This window comes from Notolabrus celidotus, chromosome 1 (genome assembly GCF_009762535.1).
Source record: "Notolabrus celidotus isolate fNotCel1 chromosome 1, fNotCel1.pri, whole genome shotgun sequence".
NCBI classification, from domain to species: Eukaryota; Metazoa; Chordata; class Actinopteri; order Labriformes; family Labridae; genus Notolabrus; species Notolabrus celidotus.
The window spans coordinates 41,572,243-41,590,981 of NC_048272.1; the positions used below are offsets into that span (position 1 = coordinate 41,572,243).

At 39.2% G+C, this 18,739-nt stretch overlaps 2 protein-coding genes across 33 annotated transcripts in view; one reads left to right on the forward strand and one right to left on the reverse strand.

The window, feature by feature from the left end:
* The first annotated feature begins 5,721 nt into the window (after nt 1-5,721).
* Nucleotides 5,722-18,739, forward strand: part of LOC117821670 — a 393,061-nt gene continuing 380,043 nt past the window's right edge. For 2 of the 32 annotated variants that reach the window (XM_034696126.1, XM_034696135.1), the window contains exons 1-7: nt 6,009-6,503; nt 6,826-6,835; nt 7,157-7,173; nt 7,680-7,689; nt 8,151-10,144; nt 10,275-10,440; nt 10,533-10,882. In XM_034696126.1, coding sequence (XP_034552017.1) covers nt 6,369-6,503; nt 6,826-6,835; nt 7,157-7,173; nt 7,680-7,689; nt 8,151-8,989 — 1,011 coding nt within the window. In that variant the 5' untranslated portion in view covers nt 6,009-6,368 and the 3' untranslated portion in view covers nt 8,990-10,144; nt 10,275-10,440; nt 10,533-10,882. Of the gene's footprint in view, nt 5,864-6,008; nt 6,504-6,825; nt 6,846-6,878; nt 7,035-7,066; nt 7,257-7,679; nt 7,690-8,098; nt 10,145-10,274; nt 10,441-10,532; nt 10,883-11,056; nt 12,395-18,739 lie in introns of those variants that run through there. The other 30 variants (XR_004633031.1, XM_034696118.1, XM_034696169.1 and 27 more) reach the window with 30 other exon arrangements.
* On the reverse strand, nt 12,643-15,290 carry LOC117822356. Its single transcript, XM_034697046.1, has 4 exons — nt 14,905-15,290; nt 14,332-14,400; nt 13,588-13,734; nt 12,643-12,877 (listed from the first exon to the last, which is right to left on the reverse strand). Exons 1-4 carry the CDS (start codon nt 15,118-15,120, stop codon nt 12,659-12,661), a joined length of 651 nt encoding a protein of 216 aa, XP_034552937.1. The 5' UTR covers nt 15,121-15,290; the 3' UTR covers nt 12,643-12,658.

Genomic DNA, 18,739 nt, shown 5'->3' on the forward strand with positions numbered 1-18,739 from the left:
AACTGATGAATGCAACTCAAATAACTATAAACTAAACAAATACATTAAACATTTTAAAAAAACAACGAATTCTCCCTCTACTGCGCCCTTATTTTATCCCTCCCCCTGTCCTTCCCCTCTCCCTTACTTTTGTCCTCTCCTTCTGCTTCCTCCCCCTTCCTCCCCACCACCTCCGCCTCTGTAATTTACCCCTCCCCTCAAAATGATCCTTCAATAAAATGTCAGCCCCTCAAAATGAGGTGCTGTCCAGTTGCTGTCAGTAGATGCAGCATCCCTGGCCTGCCCTCAGCCTCCATGGTTCCCAGAGCGTTAACCTCCTCTTCAAAGCAGGCTTCCTGTTGGAACAAAATTACAATTGGATAATATAATATAATATAATATATAATTAATATAATATATAATTAATATAATATATTAGCACACTGACAATAGTATTTATCAAAAAGACAGAAGTTTGGCCAACAGTCAGATTTTCTTTGCTGCACCGTGCTCCACACTGACATGAAAACTTGCGTACACGAAGTGAGACCTGGCGTGGGATTTGAGCGTATCCTCCACCCACGCTCAAATTGATAAATGCAGACCTGTGCGTGGAAATGGCCATACACCCCGTTTTCAACATTTAAAATAACACAATATGACCATACAAAAATAATTAATTCATTTGAGCGTCTCATGTTCTACCTATGTACTTTTTGGAACCTGTTAAATACAAGCGTGCCGGATACGGCCCTGGTGGTGAGGCTTTCAGCAGAGTGTCTGCCCCCTGGTGGCTGGCTGCAGTATAGGTCAAAAAATCCGTCTCCCCCATTCATTTGAATGGGGGAGCAGTCAAACTAAAAAAATAAATACACATCTTACGAATGTCTCTCACATCCGTATGCTGTGGTGATATGTAGTTAGTATTTGACTGTTTTGTGTTCAAGGCCTTTTTTTTCTGAAAAGTTTCTTTTTCGTTAGTTATTAGAGTTTAATAAACGGGGTTTTACTTCCGGGTTTCCTTTGATTCACAGCCGCCGTAGAACGAAACTTCAAAGGACACACAGCGTCTTGTGACGTTACGCTGTAGGGCGGAGCTTATTACAAAGGCTTCACAGGCTCTGGCTGCACAATGGCGGCGCCCAGGAGAGGGATTTTTTGGCTTCAGAACCGTACAACAGGAAGAGGCGGAGCAACACTGTCCATTTTTATTTACAGTCTATGGTTAAATAGTGTTTATTTTGCAATGAAATGATTTAATTAAAGAAAAATCTGAATAAAGTTAATTTGTTTTTTCAAAACAGAACAAAAGCACTGTAAATTAATAAACAATCTATTGAACAAATAACTGATGAATACAACTGAAATAACTATAAATTAAACAATTATATTCAAAATGTAAACAACAATGAAACAACACACTTTGCATTACAGAAAAATCCCTCTACTCATCGTTCATCATTCGCGTGCGCGTATCGTTCGCTCGCGTTCATCATTCATCATTCATTATTCTAGGGCGCATCATTCATCATTTGAGCACACATCATTCATCATTTCAGCACACATCATTCATCATTTCAGCACACATCATTCATCATTGGCACGCGCAGATCATTCATCATTTGCGCGCACATCGTTCATCATTCACGCACATCGTTCATCATTGACGCGCGCACATCATTCATCATTGGCACGTGCAGATCATTCATCATTGGCGCGCGCACATCATTCATCATTTGCGCGTGCAGATCATTCATCATTGGCACGTGCAGATCATTCATCATTTGCGCACGCCCATCGTTCATCATTCACGCGCATCGTTCATCATTTGTGCGCACATCGTTCATCATTTGTGCGCACATCGTTCATCATTGTTAAAAACTCTATTTTGTAATGAAATAATTGATTTAAAAACAATCTATTTTAAGTTAGTTTGTTGTTTTAAAGCATAACAGAAGCACTGTAAATTAATAACAAAGAATTTATTGAACAAATAACAAGAAATAACCAAAACTGATGAATGCAACTCAAATAACTATAAACTAAACAAATACATTAAACATTTCATAAACAACGAATTCTCCCTCTACTGGGCCTTATTTTACCTTTGTCCTCTCCTTCTGCTTCCTCCCCCTTCCTCCCCACCACCTCCGCCTCTGGAATTTACCCCTCCCCTCAAAATGATCCTTAAATAAAATGGCAGAACAAAATTACAATTGGATATAATATAATATAACATAACATAACATAACATAAATAATATAATATATTAGCACAATGCCAATAGTATTAATCAAAAAGACAGAAGTTTGGCCAACAGTCAGACTCAGAACCCACCTCCATGGCTGTATGGACTGTGGCGTTCAGTCCATAGCCGTAGGGACTCTGGCTGCCTCTCTATGGCTACACTGAACAGTGCAGCTTCCCTCCACAGTGTCACCTGCACTCTGATGGCTTCCTGATGTAAAAGAAAAAAGTGGGTTAAATGCATCTGTTGTATATTTAAGCTAAACGTATTAATAATGTTATAAACATTTATTTCTTACTACACTTTCACAATTTAAATCTTAAAAAACTCCTTTTTTGAGTGTGTTACAGAAACTTTGTTTTCTCTATTTTAAATGTATCCAGTGACACTCTTTGATTCTGAAGCCCCAAGCTGACCAAAGACAAACAGAGACAGAGGTAAAGAGAGAAATTCTGAAATATAGAGAGACACTGAGAACCTTCACACACACTCCAGTCTTAATACTTTATCTGTCTTTCTCTCACTCCCTCTCTTTCAGTCATCCAGGTCATGGTAATTCAAAGCTTGATCCAAAAAGGAAAATGGAGTTGGTATGTAAGGCTTCTTCAGGTTGGACCAGACCTAGTTAGAGCTAAAAATAATTTCTTGGAGAGGAAGACTTGGAGTTTCAGAGAACGATGGAAAGAGAAGACAGAGAACTTACTTCTTCCAATATCAAGGTTTTTCTTGGGACAGCACAAAGGCTGCACTTTAGGGATGGTGGGTAGAGGAGCCGTCTTCCTCTCTTCTCCAGATCAGGGGTAATGACCACTCCCACAGAACTGAACAGTTTGGTGTCTGTTGTACAATGAATTGTGAATGGGGGGTTCTCCCCCCTCAGGGCATACCCGGTCAATATGTAACCCTTTTTCTCACTGAATTGCAGGCTGACTGACTCAAACAGAACCACTCTTTCCACCTCCTTTCCATCAGTTATTGCAATGACCCGTTTTGTTTTTTTTTGTCATCCCTTTGGACACCCCCTCTCCACTGATACTCCATGAGAGTGTCTTCTCCTCCTCCTTTCTACACAAAATAGCAACATGAAGAGGCAGGAGTTAGAATAAGGCTTCCCAGCCTTGCATTTCAGTACACTGAAGTCCATGCTAGAGAGAAAGGACAGAAACAAAACCAAAGCTGTTAGATAAGGATAATAATAAAATGAAGAACAAGAAGACAAGAAGTATAAGTATAGAATAAGTATAAGGACTCTGTAAGTCTGTCCTAGTGTGTCTGTTTGTGTGTGTGTGTAAATGTGTATTGGTGTCTGCCTCTGTGTGTACATGTCTGTCCAGCTATATGTGAATATGAATATGTATGTATGTATGTATGAATGAATGAATGAATGAATGAATGAATGAACACTGTTAAAAAAAAAAGTAAAAAAACGGTAAATGACTGGCAGCTACGGCTGTTAAACAAAAACTGTAAAATTAAAGTAAAATATCCTAATTCAAATTAAGTGCAAATACATTATTTTCACAGAAATTTTCATTAGGAGTTCTGCAGAAAAATACCATTATTTTACAGATTTATCCTAAATTATTACGATCAAACACCTTCAATAAACTGACAATGCAAAGAGTTTTGTAGAAAAATAACATTTTACAGATTTAACTGAATTATTACGATCAAACACCTTCAATAAACTTTAAATACCACTGTTACGTGTCTGCAAGCCGCATGACATGAAGGTCAGAGGTCATGGACAGGGACACTAACAAAAAGAAACTTCAAACCCTCAAATACAAACAGATGTAAGGCCTTTGGGGTTTAAAAGGTGGAGTGGAGGTGTAAAGCTCCACAGCCACCCACTAATACTACAAAGAGTAGACAAACTAAGGAACAGGCCTAAACCAACTGTAACCTGAAATAACTCTCCTGAGAGATCAATCCTCTTTTTAATGATCCTTTAGTCACCCTCCTTCCCTCCACAATACATCCACAATCATACACACTCTCTCAACACACTCTTCAAAACAAACCCAGAGAAAACAACTGAAGGTGTTGTCTTCTCTGTTGCACACACCTAACTGAGGGAAAGGAGCTCCTTTTATTGAGCAGCCAGGCTGATGAGCTCAAGCTGGGTACAATGAGGGCAGGTGCTCTCAATGATGGGCTCCTTAGGAGCCCTGGAGGTCACAGACTACCTCCATCTGTAACAACCACCTTTAACAAACAGTCAAATGACTGGCAGCAACGGCTGCCAAACAAAAACTGTAATATTAAAGTAAAATATCCTAAATTAAACTGAAAACATACACAAGAAATTCAGAATAGATACATCTTAATATTTTCACTGTTTCAATTAAACTGGGGTGGGAAACTTAATTAAAAATAAAGTGAACACTACTATTAATTCTAAAAATGTTATGTAATGTATTCAGGTGTAAATTTACAATATCAAATATTTCTTCAAAAACAGTTCTTCAGTGGTCCCAGGTTTCTATCTTGTCTGTTATGGTGCGCTCACACCAAACGTGAATGATCGCTCTATTTGTGCGAATATGGACGCGAGAATGTTTTGTGTTTACTCGCTCTATTCGTGCAAATAGCGCAATGCAGGGTTTTCTGACTTTTATCATTTCATGTTTATCAGATTCTTTAGCATGTATGTTCTACTCACTGTGACATCACTGATTGGCTGGCCAGAGGTGCAATGCCTGAAAGTTTCAACCTCAAGAGCAAAGCAGATTTGGGTATACACTCTTTATTTTAATTTTTAAATTGTGTCATGTTTGATGTAATGAAAAAAGTTTACTAAATTTGTTTACAGAATTAGTTTGAATGTAAAAGCACACATAAATATAAAACTAATGAGATTTACCTTAAAATTACAGAGAAAAATGTTAGATTGTTAGTACTGACATGAACCTTTATATAATGAGCTACATATTTAGTTACAGAGAATTATTGTCTTTTTACATACATTTGACTGTAATTTAAGAGAGCAGAGAAGATCATGTATAAAAATACAGTCATTTTCCCATAAAAAAATGAGAATTAAACATAGTTTGCATTATTGGCATAATACTTAAAAAAAACAAAAAAAAAAACAGGTTGTTAATTATGTTGAAATGCTGAGTCAGCATAATGTTATTCCTAAACTTTATTATTTTTCTTCTTCCGTGCCGGGTTTCACAGCCTTCACATTTTGTCCGATTTTCACCGTTCAACTTTTCAACTATTCAGCTTCTTCACCATTTACAGGCTACTACTTTTCACATATTCAACCCATAGACTGTATAAAATATGGACCTCACCCATCTGTTCCTGATGCTGTTTTGAAGCAAATCAACGGCGGCAGCCATATTGGTAATGCGGAACTCAACAAGGCAGAGTGTGACGTAGTGTGAGCCTCCTAACCAATAGCTATGTGTTCCCGACCGGGAATCACGTCAGTCATGTCCTTATTTGGGCTTTGAAAGCTTTAACCTGTCTGAATCTCTGAATCTCTTGCACCTCACTTAGACGAAACGTGATTCTAAGGTTAAAGAGAGCGGAGTTCAACGGTCTGACTGTCCCTGAACGCCTCACGACGATTTGATTGACAGCTCTGCTTCAGCTCGTTCATTCCGTTCTCTGCCTCGACAGGTAGTATTAGTAACTAATAACTCAAGCCCAGGTGAAAGGAAGGTTGAAAATGTTTAATTCCAGCTTTAAAGACTTTGTTAGCTTGCTTGTTAGCTAGCGGCTCGCGCTAACAGCAGTCTATGGCTAACAGTCGCTAACATCAGTTGAGAGTGACGTAGGCAGTAACGGTCTTTATCTAAACAGAAGAGGACCTCGGTCTTCAGTCATATGTCTGACACTACAGTTCAGAGCAGAGCATGTTGATATGAATAAAGACTGACACTTCATGTGTGTGCTTTAGTACATCCAGTTATTATTAAATATGACCGTTTCAACGTCCTGACCATAGACTTGACAGATAAGAACCACCAGACAGCAGTAAGACGCCATCTTATTGGCTGTCTTCCCGCCACCACTGTGACGCGTCCTGCTCTCTGTTAGCAGGGTAGAAAGTTAATAAATTAAAGGGGGATGAAAAAACAATAGTTGAGGAAGAATATGTTTTATTTTGTGAGTTTCAATTTATGTAATGTACTGTATGAAGCTCTGTATTGTCACACAACTAAAATGTTTTCTCTTCCTCTCCTCCCTCTCATCATTCCTCACGGCTCTCTCCCTCCTCTCACATTTGGCTGATCATCACGGGCTCCTCATCCAACAAAGAGTAAGATCATTTTGTTAAACTGACATTTACTCTCTTCTTATTTACTGAATCAGGTCTCAAGCCATTAACAGAATGACATAGTATACATTGAGAAAATGTAGTAGTAATTGAAATGTGTCTTATTAAACCAAATCATGCTTTTAAACATATTTTGCTTTGCTGAATTTTTAAAGTAGATGCTGATTCACCCTGGTGACCAGTTAATGTTGAATTGACCTCTGATATGTTTCTGAAATAATCTGATGATCTCTCTCTCTCTCTCTCTCTCTCTCTATGTCCCCTGCCCCCCTTTTCTGTGGTCAACCCTCCATCATCACTGCAGACTTGGAAATGTAAGAAAAGGTTCTGTACTCAGTTTAGAATTGGGCGAATGATAAGCTGCTGTAAACACTGTTCATGCATGATTAACTGTTTTTATTTGTACTTTTTAAAAACACACAAACACAGACTGTCCTAACATGTCTTTTACTTTCTTCCACACGTTTATCTAGCAAACTCTGTATCATCATAGAACTCTAATGTTTTCTTTTTCCTCCCTCCCTCCCTCCCTCCCTCCCTCCCTCCCTCCCTCACCAACCAACCATCTCTCCTCCTCACGGCACTCTCCCTCTTCTCTCATTTGGCTGATCATCGTGAACTCCTCCTCTCTAAAGTGCAAGAAAACACACAAGTTAATACTAAACTGATATTTCATGGCTTTATATTGACTGAATCATGTCTCACTGCATGAACAGGACGTTATAATATAATGAAGTAAACAGTCGTAGTATTTGTCATGTCTCATAACATTTTAATTTGTAAACATATTTACTCTTAGATTTCTGAGTGTTTTCAAAAGTATAATGTAATGTAGCTGTGGTAATGTAACTTTAGTATTTATGTGTCCCTTTTTGAGACTAATAAGAAATTAGGAAAAATCTGATTTTTACCCTGACAAACATTTTAGATAGAAATGATCTTTGAGATGTTCCTGAAATAAGACTGAAGATCGCTCTCTCTCTGTCTGTTTGTCTGTCTGTCTGTCTGTCTGTCTGTCTGCCTGTCTGTCTGCCTGCCTGCCTGCCTGCCTGCCTGCCTGCCTGCCTGCCTGCCTGCCTGCCTGCCTGCCTGCCTGTCTGCCTGTCTGCCTCCTCTCCTTCTTGTCTGTGACTGCATACCATCTTTGCCATCCTGCAGACTCTGAAGAGTAAGTAGATACACACAAATGATTCTATCATTTTACATTCATACATGTCCTCTTACTGCATCAATAGCATTTTGTTAAGGAAGTGGTCTAAAGCAAACCCCTTTTTCTACTTTACTGTAAATGGGTCCCAACTTGACAAAAGATCATGTTTTATTAAAAAAAGACTTGACACTAAAAACCCTGCTGGGCTTTGGAAAGAGTGCAGGTTAAATGCACACATTATCTTTTCTCAGTGATATTCACAGAGCTTGTTGGTGATCATTAAAAGCAGACACATTTGAGTTTTTACTGCTAATTAGGATTATAATTCAGAGGTACAATTACAAGATCCATATTTTCACATTCAGGATGATTCCTATCAGATGTAAACTGTTTGTAACTGGCCCTGGCTTTATTTTCTGACTGAAAGTTAAAGCCAGTCCACTTTCCTGATGTGAACTACCTGAGTGATGTCATCCCAGCCACAGAGAGTCAGCCACCAACTCACACTGTACCAACCACTGTGTTTGATGAAACCCATCCAGATGAGCCAACCACAAGTGATCCACAGATGAACACTGATGTCTCTGAAATCACCGTGTTAGCAGACATGGAGACTGACCCTGAACCACTCAGCTCTGTTTCACACACACTGAATGATGACATGGAAACTGATGTTTCTGACCACACGTCACAGAGAACCTGCCCTAACATCACTTCTTCATCTACTGTGAATCAACCAGAGGTACATGAAGTGTTTCCTAACACACACACTGAACCAGAACCAGCACATGGATTCAGCTTAAACTCTGACAAATCACAAGACTGTCCCCCAAGTGAGTTACTCTTAACTGATCCATTGATAAATACAGACACCAGTGTCTTATATGACATCTCTCATGACATCTCCATTAAAATGTCAAAACTGGGAAAAGAGCAAAGTCAAAAATTTCAGAGGAGACTTCTTCAATCTGAAAACATTTTACAAAGTAAGGAGAGTCAAAAGAGGAAAGAGAGAGTAAAGTATGCTTTAGATGAAAAGTATAAAGCAAAGAAAAAATCTTACTCAAGCCAGAGATCTTCCAAGGAAGAGTTAAGAAAAGCAAAACAAAAATATGACACTAACGTTTACAGAAACAACCCTGAAATACAGAAAAAGAAAATAAATAATATAAAGACTAGATACAGAGAGAGCACAGATTTTAGACTGAAACAAAAAGCCTATATCACAAGGAGATACACAGAGGACATTGATTTCAGGCAGAGACAACAATCTTATATCACTCAGAGATATGCTCATGATGAAGTGTTCTGTGTTTGACACAGACAGCTGATGAGACAAATAATGCCAGACAGGTATAAGAACAGTCTTCATAGGATGAGATGTGCATTAAAAATATCAAGGAAATACAGACAGATAAGTAGACACACATGTGAGCCTGACAGAGAGAGAGAGAACCCTTTGATCAGAGAGGCCATCGCTGCTTTCAGATCACACATAAGATCTTAGATCTCACATTTCCTGCAGCAGAGATGCGTTGGCCAGAGGTGATTATTGCCATAAAAGCACAGCAGGGTGAGGAGGTGAACTTTGATGAGCTGGACTGGTCCACAAAGTGTGACATTCTGAGATCCAACCCCGTAACTGTGATGAGAGTTTTTGATAGAAGAGTTGAAGCCCTGTACAGAGACCTGATCTTGTCTCCTGCACAACCCCTGGGCAAAGTGTACGACTTCTTTTGGCGTCTTGAGTTTCAGCACAGAGGAAGTCCTCACATACATGGTCTCCTGTGGGTTGATGGTGCACCTGTGTTTGAGAAAGACAGTGATAAGACTGTGTGTGACTTTGTGTCCAAATACATCTCAGCTCGGCTCCCTGATCCAGATAAACAGCCTGACCTGTTTAAAAAAGTCACAGAGGTGCAGATACACAGCAAAAACCACTCAAAGACATGTTTTAAGAGTGCTAGTTCAGGATGCAGATTTGGATTCCCCAAACCTCCCTCCAGAAGGACAATGATAACCAGACCTGTGGATGATGTGGACTCAGAGAGACTTAAAGCAGCCAAAGAGAAACTAGCCCCACTGAATCAGTTGCTGAATAAACCTGAGACCGCCTCCCTGAGTTTTGAACAGCTCCTGTCTCGATGTGACCTGACCCCCAGTGAATTTGAGCATCACCTGCACCTGATGAGCCAGTCCTGCAGTATCATACTGAAGCGTGACCCAAAAGACTGCTGGGTAAACCCTTACAACCCTCATCTGCTTGAAGCCTGGGACGCAAACATTGATGTGCAGTTTGTTCTGAGCTACCACAGTCTGATCCGTTACATCTGTACACACATGTGCAAAAGTGAGAAGGAGACACGTCCTCCATACTTCTCTTCTCAATCAACAGTGACACCTTCTCTGCTGGACCACACATAGACATGTGACCTCCTGCCAGGGCTCTGGTGTCTTCACAACAAAGCATGAGGTAATGTTTCAGCACTCAAAGTTCATGTTTTAAACTTAGTTTAATTACTCATTCATATCAGTTCTGTTGTTGTCTTTCACTGTGCAGCTCTGAGTCTATCATTGTCATTAACATCAGTGTCTCTCTTCAGGTCTTCCTCCAGTGAGCTCCAGCCAGTTGAAGACAAGGAGAACTGCTCACAGAGCTAACATGTTGACATCATGGCTCCATCATGGCTCCATCATGCAGCCTTCAGAAGCCTCCCTGTGAAGTGGCTCTGATCAAACATGTTGTTTTCCTCTGCAGCAGTTTTAAAGGTATTCAGTTATTGTGTAATGTGAAACTTTTGACCATCTTTAGTTTACTAGATCATTAACAACAACCTTCTGTTTTCTTCTATCTGAACCAGCTTCATCCTCCAACCTCCACATCACCATCTGAGCATTCATGATGAAGCCAGTGCAGCTCAGCAGAACTCTTGAGAGAAGAGGAGACACGTCCTCCAAACTTCTCCTCACCTTCTCTCTGGCTCTGAGGTCCAGTAGCAGCTTTCAACAACCAACAGACACCAAACTGGAGCAGAACCAAAGCTACAGCACTCGTCAGTCACCAGGGAGACCTTCCCTGTGTGAAGCTGCAGCTCAGCAGAGTTTAACTGATGATGATCCTTCAACAAGAGATCAACCAAAGAGCAACACATCTGTCATCACTATCAGACTGAAAGTTCACTCTCACTGCAGCTTCAAGCTTTCCCTAGAGGTAACTACTGATTCCTCTACCTCACATAAAAAATCTCTCTTTGACCAACAAACAAACAAACAAACATGCAAACAAACAAACAAACAAACAAACAAAGCTGTTATTGAGCATGTTAGTGGAGTTCATTACTGTAAAAAAGTAGGACTAAACTTCATGTATGTTCTTGTCTTTTAGGTCACTGCAGTCATGCTGTCGTCAAATACACTGATGATAACTGCTCGCAGCCATTCTTCAACCACAGGTCAAAGGTCAAACCATTGCAACACCTTACCTTACACCATCAATGTGAAACTGTGCTGTGCATGTTACTGACCTGCAGAATGACTGCTTGTCTTAATGATGGGACAACTATAAGTTAAGTTTTCTTTGATTCTAGTTCTCTACCTCATATGATCCATTATATATTTCTATGTTGTGTTTTATTAGGGTTTGATTACTTTTGTAGAGTTCCTCCTCTTTTTGTGAGGAGTCCTTCAAAGTCAAGGATATCCCAGCGCTCCAGTAAGACTCAGTAATCTGAGCAACGTGTTGCTATAACAAACAATAGAGACTAAAATGTTGACTGTCAGTCCAGAACTATGAACTAAAGAGAGAATCAGCCCTGGTCTAACCAACCTGTGAGAAGTCTCTGATGGTAAGGCTGAACAATACAAAACATCACTATGAACAACATACTCAGTTTATGAGAATTAAACAGAGTTCACTGTCAACAGAATACTCTTAAATATCTTTCTTGACATATTTGTCACATATATAAATGTGTTGTTGAGCCTTGCCTTCTACATTGATAAAAAAAGTTATCCTTTAGTTTTTTAACAAAAATCATACATACAGGTCCTTTGTTTTTAAGGCCACTCCTCCTGCCTGTCTGGAAGTGTGTACTGTAAAAAAAGCAGTTTCCTTTCACCTGAGTTATTGTTTGACAAGTTGAAAAGCCTCTGATGGTAAGGCTGAACAATCCAACACATCACAGTGAATAACATACTCAGTTTATGAGAATTAAACAAAGAACATTTTAGAGAGGAGATTTTAAAATCAAAAGATCTTTCTTAATGAATGTGTCACACTTAGAAATTAGTTGTCGAGCCTTGTCATATAGTGATTGTAAAAGGATAATAATTTAAGACCTTTTTAAAAATGAAATACACTTTTAATGGTTTATTTAACCTTTCAACCAGTTTTTTAACTTCTATTTTTACAAGTTCTAAATGAGTTGACACACATCCCAGTTTTAAATAGGCAAAGAAGATTTTGAAGCAGAAGTTCTTCATTTATTTCATATGTAAAGGATGTTTTGTATCAAAATCTGTGGGTCGTGATGTTATCTGACGTTTGACTGTCCAAAATGTATAAAGAAATATATATTCCACATTCAAATGATTTATAGTATGACTTCTGTCATTTATGTAAATCATGTCAGACTTGTTGGGTGTTGTGCTGTCCATATATTTAGTCACTTATTTTCCTTACAAGAATCAGATGGCATGCTATTAAAATGTATTTTTTAAAGAACTGATCTGTCTGGTTCATACTTGTCACACACATTGAGGACATTAGAGTCAATGGGTTGTCAAATTGGCTCTGTGGATTGTTATCAATCAGGGAGCAGTGAATTGAAAATTCTCAATCTTTAACAAAGTTTAATAAACAAACATTAGCATCAACAAGATTATGAGTATTGATATGTACATTGATTCTTTAAGCAATAATTCTATACAATTTTAAGGATTGGAACTGAACTCGACAGACAAAACCTACATACTAACTATTTTAAAACTATTCCTCTATGCTATGAATTTCCATGATTTTTCTCCCCTTTGCTGTGATTTTTACTTGTGCCACCCTCTCTAATAATTTTTCCTTATATAATGCCCATTTTTCTTTCCCAATCAAAAATTCCTTGCCGTTTTGAAACAAAATCAAAAGCTCCTCCTCATCCTGCTGATCCAAGCACCCAATGACATGGTCCTCCAGCTCGGTGATGTCGTCCAGTGTCTGGGGAGAGTAGAGTACAGAAGTGGTTTTAAACTACTTGTCAATTAAGGAGGAGGAAAAAAAACAATTCAATTAAATAATGTAGATTTTAAACACTTTTTCCTAGCCCAATTTCTTTTTATTATCAAAGGTTATGCTGTCTGTTTCTGTCAAAGTGTCCTTCTGGATTGTGTCTGTCTTTGGTTTGTCCATGTGTATGTCAGTTGTTGTTCATGTTTCTCTGTCTGTCACTTTGGCTGAATTTTCCTAGCAGAGTGTTTTTCTGTTTGAGTGCATCATTCTATGTTTTTGTCTGTTTTATGTGTGTTTGACATTAAAAATGTGTCATTCTGTTTGTTTCTATATATTTTCATCACTCTATCTGCATCATATGTCTGACTGTTGTCTGTCTGTGTCTATATTTCTGCCTGTGTTTCTCTTTTATTCACAAGTGTCTGTCTGTCTGTCTGTCTGTCTGTCTGTCTGTCTGTCTGTCTGTCTGTCTGTCTGTCTTTTTCACCTTTCCATCAGTCTTACTTTCTGTGCACCTCTCTCTCTCTCTCCGTGTCTGTAAGTCTGGTTGTCTGTGTGTGTATGTGGGTCTTTTGAAATATTTTAGATTTAATTAGAACATTCATTTGTGTCTTAGTGAGAAACTGGTGTTAAATGATGCTCTGTTCATTGACACTGGTGTGCAAAAGGAAAAATAAACTTAAGCAACTTAAACATACTTTGATCTCCGTGTAGTTTGTGGACTGGAGGGTCTCAGTCCCACCCTGTTTTACTTTAAGGTGTGTGACTTGCACCGATGACCCAATGCCCACAAGGTCAGATGTCGCAGCCTCCCTCCAAAGGGTCACCGGGAAGTGACGGCCGTCCTGTAAAATGGAACACACAATAGATACGAACATGAAAACATTAATAAATAAACAACTTAGAGGGTTTATTGTGATCATTTTCAGGCTTCTGCCTATCTTTCCCCGTTGTGGAATGAATAAATGAGTATCGTATCGTATATTATATTATCTTATATTATATTATCCCTTTGTTGTAGTTTGATTGTTGATATACAATCAAAAAACTCTTATTTGAGTGGAAAGGAAAAATTTGCAAAACATTGTGGAACCTTGAATGTGATTCCAAGAGCTTGGAAAGAGAAACACAACATAATCTCAAGCAATAAAAATTCACTTTAATAAGTATTACATTTATCATGCAAGGCCAGCAACTCTTGTGTCCTTCTGGCAAATCTAATGTTCCTCTTGTTTAACTCTGGTAGGACTTTTTATTTTTGGCAGTGTAAACCTGGGATTACTCCCAACGTGCATTTACCTCACTAAGATTGTCAAAGAGAAGATTTTGAAAATCATAAACACTACATTATTTTACTGTATAAAATAAAAAATAGGACAATACCATATCTCAAATGTAAGCTTAAATTCATATAACATAAAAGGTGTGTCTGTGTAAAGTACCTTTTCAATGGTTAATGACATCATTGGAACAGGGAATCTGCCCGCTCCCACCTTCTTGACAGATGTCAGCTGGAGGACAAGAATGTAGATGGATAAGTAAATTAGGGACTCATTACAGACTGAACTCTTCAGAGTCCAGAAAGAAACCACATCCTCTCGTCTCCCCACACATAAATACACAGCTCCTAGAAACGTTGATAGACAGTCATAGAGGGGAGACAACAGAGATAGAGGGGAGAGACAGAGTGAGGGAAGAGACAGAGAGGGAAGAGACAGAGAGTGGAGAGACAGAGATAGAGGGGAGAGACAGAGAGGGAAGAGACAGAGAGAGAGAGAGAGAGGGGAGAGACATAGAGAGGGAAGAGACAGAGAGGGAAGAGAGAGAGAGAGAGGGGAGAGACAGAGAAACGTTAGAAAGAGAGCGAAGACACAGAGAGATAATAAGACAAGGACAGAGAAAGAGACAGAGTTAAAGAGAAGGAAAGAGATAAATAGAGAAAGAGAGACATAAGCTTCCATGTGTTGATGCATGTGCATGTGTAGTGCCGCTATAAGGCAGCAAAATAAATGTACCTCAACCACTTTCCCGCTCAGAGTTAGAAATCCTGGGACACTGCCCAGGTTGGTCTCTGCGCTGACTTCCATGGAGGGTGGATTCAATAGTGCCTCTGCTGCATGCTGGAGGTGAGGTGGGACCTCCAATCGATAACTTGTAAAAAAGGCTGTGCCTTTTGCAACATTTATAAATTTGCTGCCAGTGTTTCCCAGCACAGTATACCCTCTCATCATGTATGACCCGCCCTCTGATACCCTTCCCACAAATTCCTCGTAAAGGGTGACTTTTGAGATTGTTTGGCCATCAGTGATGACGATCACTGAGTTTTGTTTGATTGTTTCAGCTTTAACCCCATCATGATTAAAAGTCCACCCAATCACCCTTGACTGCTCCTTTTTAACTAACACTTTGATGTGCAAAGAGGGGAACTTTGCATAAGGGCCATTGTCCCTGGTGTGAAGGACATCACGGAGAGTAACTCTGAAATGACAAAATAATATTGTCAATTTATTTTAACTGACTCTGTCTGTCTGCTTACATTCCTGCCTTACCTGCGTAGCTGTGTCTGTACTTGCCTGTACGTCTTTTGTCTGTAATTCCCTGTCTGTGTGTAATCTGTGTGTGTGTGTGTGTGTCTGTCTGTCTGTCTGTCTGTCTGCCTGTCTGTCTGTCTGTCTGTCTGTGTGTGTGTGTGTGTGTGTGTGTGTGTGTGTGTGTCTGTGTCTGTGTAACTGTGTGTCTGTCCGTGTGTCTGTCCGTGTGTCTGTCCGTAAATAGTTTACAACAATTAATATCAAAGCTTATTCAAGATAAATAGTATATTCAATATATTTAATATTATCTGTGTGTGTGTGTGTGTGTGTGTGTGTGTGTGTGTGTGTGTGTGTGTGTGTGTCTGTGTCTGTGTGTGTGTGTGTGTGTGTGTCTGTGTGTGTCTGTGTGTGTGTGTGTGTGTCTGTGTGTCAGTCTGTGATTACTTGCCTATCTGGGGTCTTGTCTGACATCTTTGAGTAGGAGCTGCCAAAGGAGAAAAAAGTTTTAAAAAAAACCAAACAAATAAGATTAAAAAAAGAATCATCCCCCGGCCTTTTTTTTAGACAGATGAGGGCATTCGAACTGAAAATGTTGTCATAAAATTAAAAAGTAACACAGTGGTGTCTAGGGATGGTTATTCTTAGAATTGTATAAGAGATAAGATAAGATATTACATTATTGACATACCAATACCAATATTGCTTTACAATACATGTACTTATCAATTCTCATTGATAATCTCGTTGATACTAATGTCCTTTATTTAGTGCTGAAAATAAGAATATATATAATTACAATATATTCCAGATTTTCTAAAGTATAAATTCACTTAGCTATAACCTCAAATAAGTCAAATACAAAATATACAGATAACAACAGATAAGTAACGGCAAAATAAGGAATTCTGTGTGCTTCCATTCAGCAGGAGGTCACAATGATGATCTGCAGTCACAGATTCAAATAAAGACAAAGCCAAGAAAGAAATGTGTTACTTTCAGAAGCATCTCACAGCCTATTTTTGATCTCATTGTGATGTTTTTTGTAAAGAATTTCTGATCTGCCTATCACTTCTCACAAATCTCTTCTAAAATGACAATATGAATTACCCTTCTCCAGACACACCCAACAGTTACATAGAATATCTAAAGTGATAGACTTCAAGTTGTTATACTGAGTTTGTCACAATACATAACATAGTGAATTCTAAATCTCAAGAGATTATAGTCTACAAAGTAGGGCCCACAGAACATGACTCAATAACTACAGCTGAGTAGAACCAGTATCATATCATGAAAGTGGTCAAACAAATATTTAATACAGATCATTCTGAAATGTCTGTCGCGGTCTATTAAAGAGGAAAAGAGCGCATCTGCCAGTGAAGTCGCACGAGCCTCTCTATAACCTTTATTGCTGCGGCGAGTGAGGAGATGCGCACGCGAGCACACTTCACATAATGACCGTTTAGTTGTTTAGTTTGTTGGTGTTTTTTTCTTTGTTCTACTGTGTTCTAAACGTAGCTGTTTGACAAAAGTTTTACCACTGAAGCAGTGAATTTTTACCATTCAAAATGTTCGTAGTAAGGGGACACGACTTACCTTAAACAGCTTCAACCGGCGACTGTTGGTAGCTGTCAAGAAGACGTCAACAAGATTGTGATGACTCATAATTCTCACGTGCCGTCAGGCCGTCACACACTTATGGCCCCGCCCCTTCGGGGATCCCCTCGGAGCAAGTGATGTCATCAGGCAGAGGCCTGCTGATGAGATCTTTGAAATCTTGCGAACAAATTGCCAGAAGATCCACAAATTTCACTCCATATACACAAATAAGACATCAAAACGTTCCCTGTCTTCTCCTGCTTCTGTCAAAGAGGTAACCAAAGCAAAAGATTGTACCGTTGAGCCACCAGGCCACCAACTGTCAGAGAAAGTCTCTCTGCTCGGCCATCTGCCGTAATGTTAAACATTTCTGGAGGGCAGCAAAAGTTTCACCTTACTTAACTCGCTGCCCTGACTACATTTCTGACTGTACAGACATGAAAAACACATCACTGTGTTCATCAGAGTCTTCTGATGCTCACGGTTTGATCCTTTCTGATAGCTATTACGGTTATCGCACAATGTTGGCATATGTAGACCCTAATTTTCGCCATGAATCCCATTCTTAATCAACTGTCACATATCAGTAGCACAGGGGGTCCCATCATCACGGCAACAGCACACACACGCACACACTCACACGCACGCACGCACACACACACACACACATACACAAGTTATTGAGATGACCTCATCAGTGAGTGACAAACACAAACACGCATGCACACACACACGCACACACACACACACTCGCACACACCCACACACACAGAAACACACACACATGTACACACACACTCTCTCTCACACGCACGCACGCACACACACACACACACACACACAGGTGATTCAGATGACCTCATCAGTGAGTGACAAACACAGGCACACACACAGACATTTTAGACATTTCCATAGTTTGTCAAGCAGTTTATAGGTGTTACTACTTCTAACACTTCAACTTCTTTTTAATTTTTCCACTTTATTCACTTTTTCCACTTTTTCTACACTTTTCCACTCCTTCACCTTTTTCCACTTCTACTTTAACTTCTTCTCCTTTTCCCACTTCTTCCACTCCTTCAACTTCCTGTCCTTCTACATTTTCCAATCCTTCCACTTCTTCTACTTCCACTAATTCAACTACTTCTACTACTCTTCCACATGTTCAGCTGTGTTTCACAGCTTTCAGCCTTCAGCCTTAGCATTTCAACGCATTTGTTTTCAGGAAATGCAACCTTTCTAGTTATATTTAGCATTTGGATTTAACAATTATTTCAACTTAATATATTTTTCACAACAAAATGAAATGTGAAGAAGATCACAAATATTCCTCTAAATGTGATAAAAAAGTGACTTTTAAAAATTCACTCTACATTTTTATGACGTTTTGGAGCTAAATGTGGAGAAATGTTGCTGTTATTTTCGGTGTGCACAACTTTACAAACGGCGCCCCATACGATGCTACAGCCTGTATGACTTTCTGCCGTTCATGAATAAATAGTCCATATAACAACAAGAAGTTGTTGCGTGGTTCCTTCCTTTCATATAAGTAACCAAACTTATTATATTTGATTATTGTGGCAAAATATGCTAAGTATAATATTAGTTATCACTGAAATCCCTGCTGATTTACAGTGTTTGAGAAAAATCCCAACTGTAAATCCCCAGCCGCCCACGAACGGCGTCTCAAATTGTGCGACAGTCACTGTCAGCGGCCGGTCAG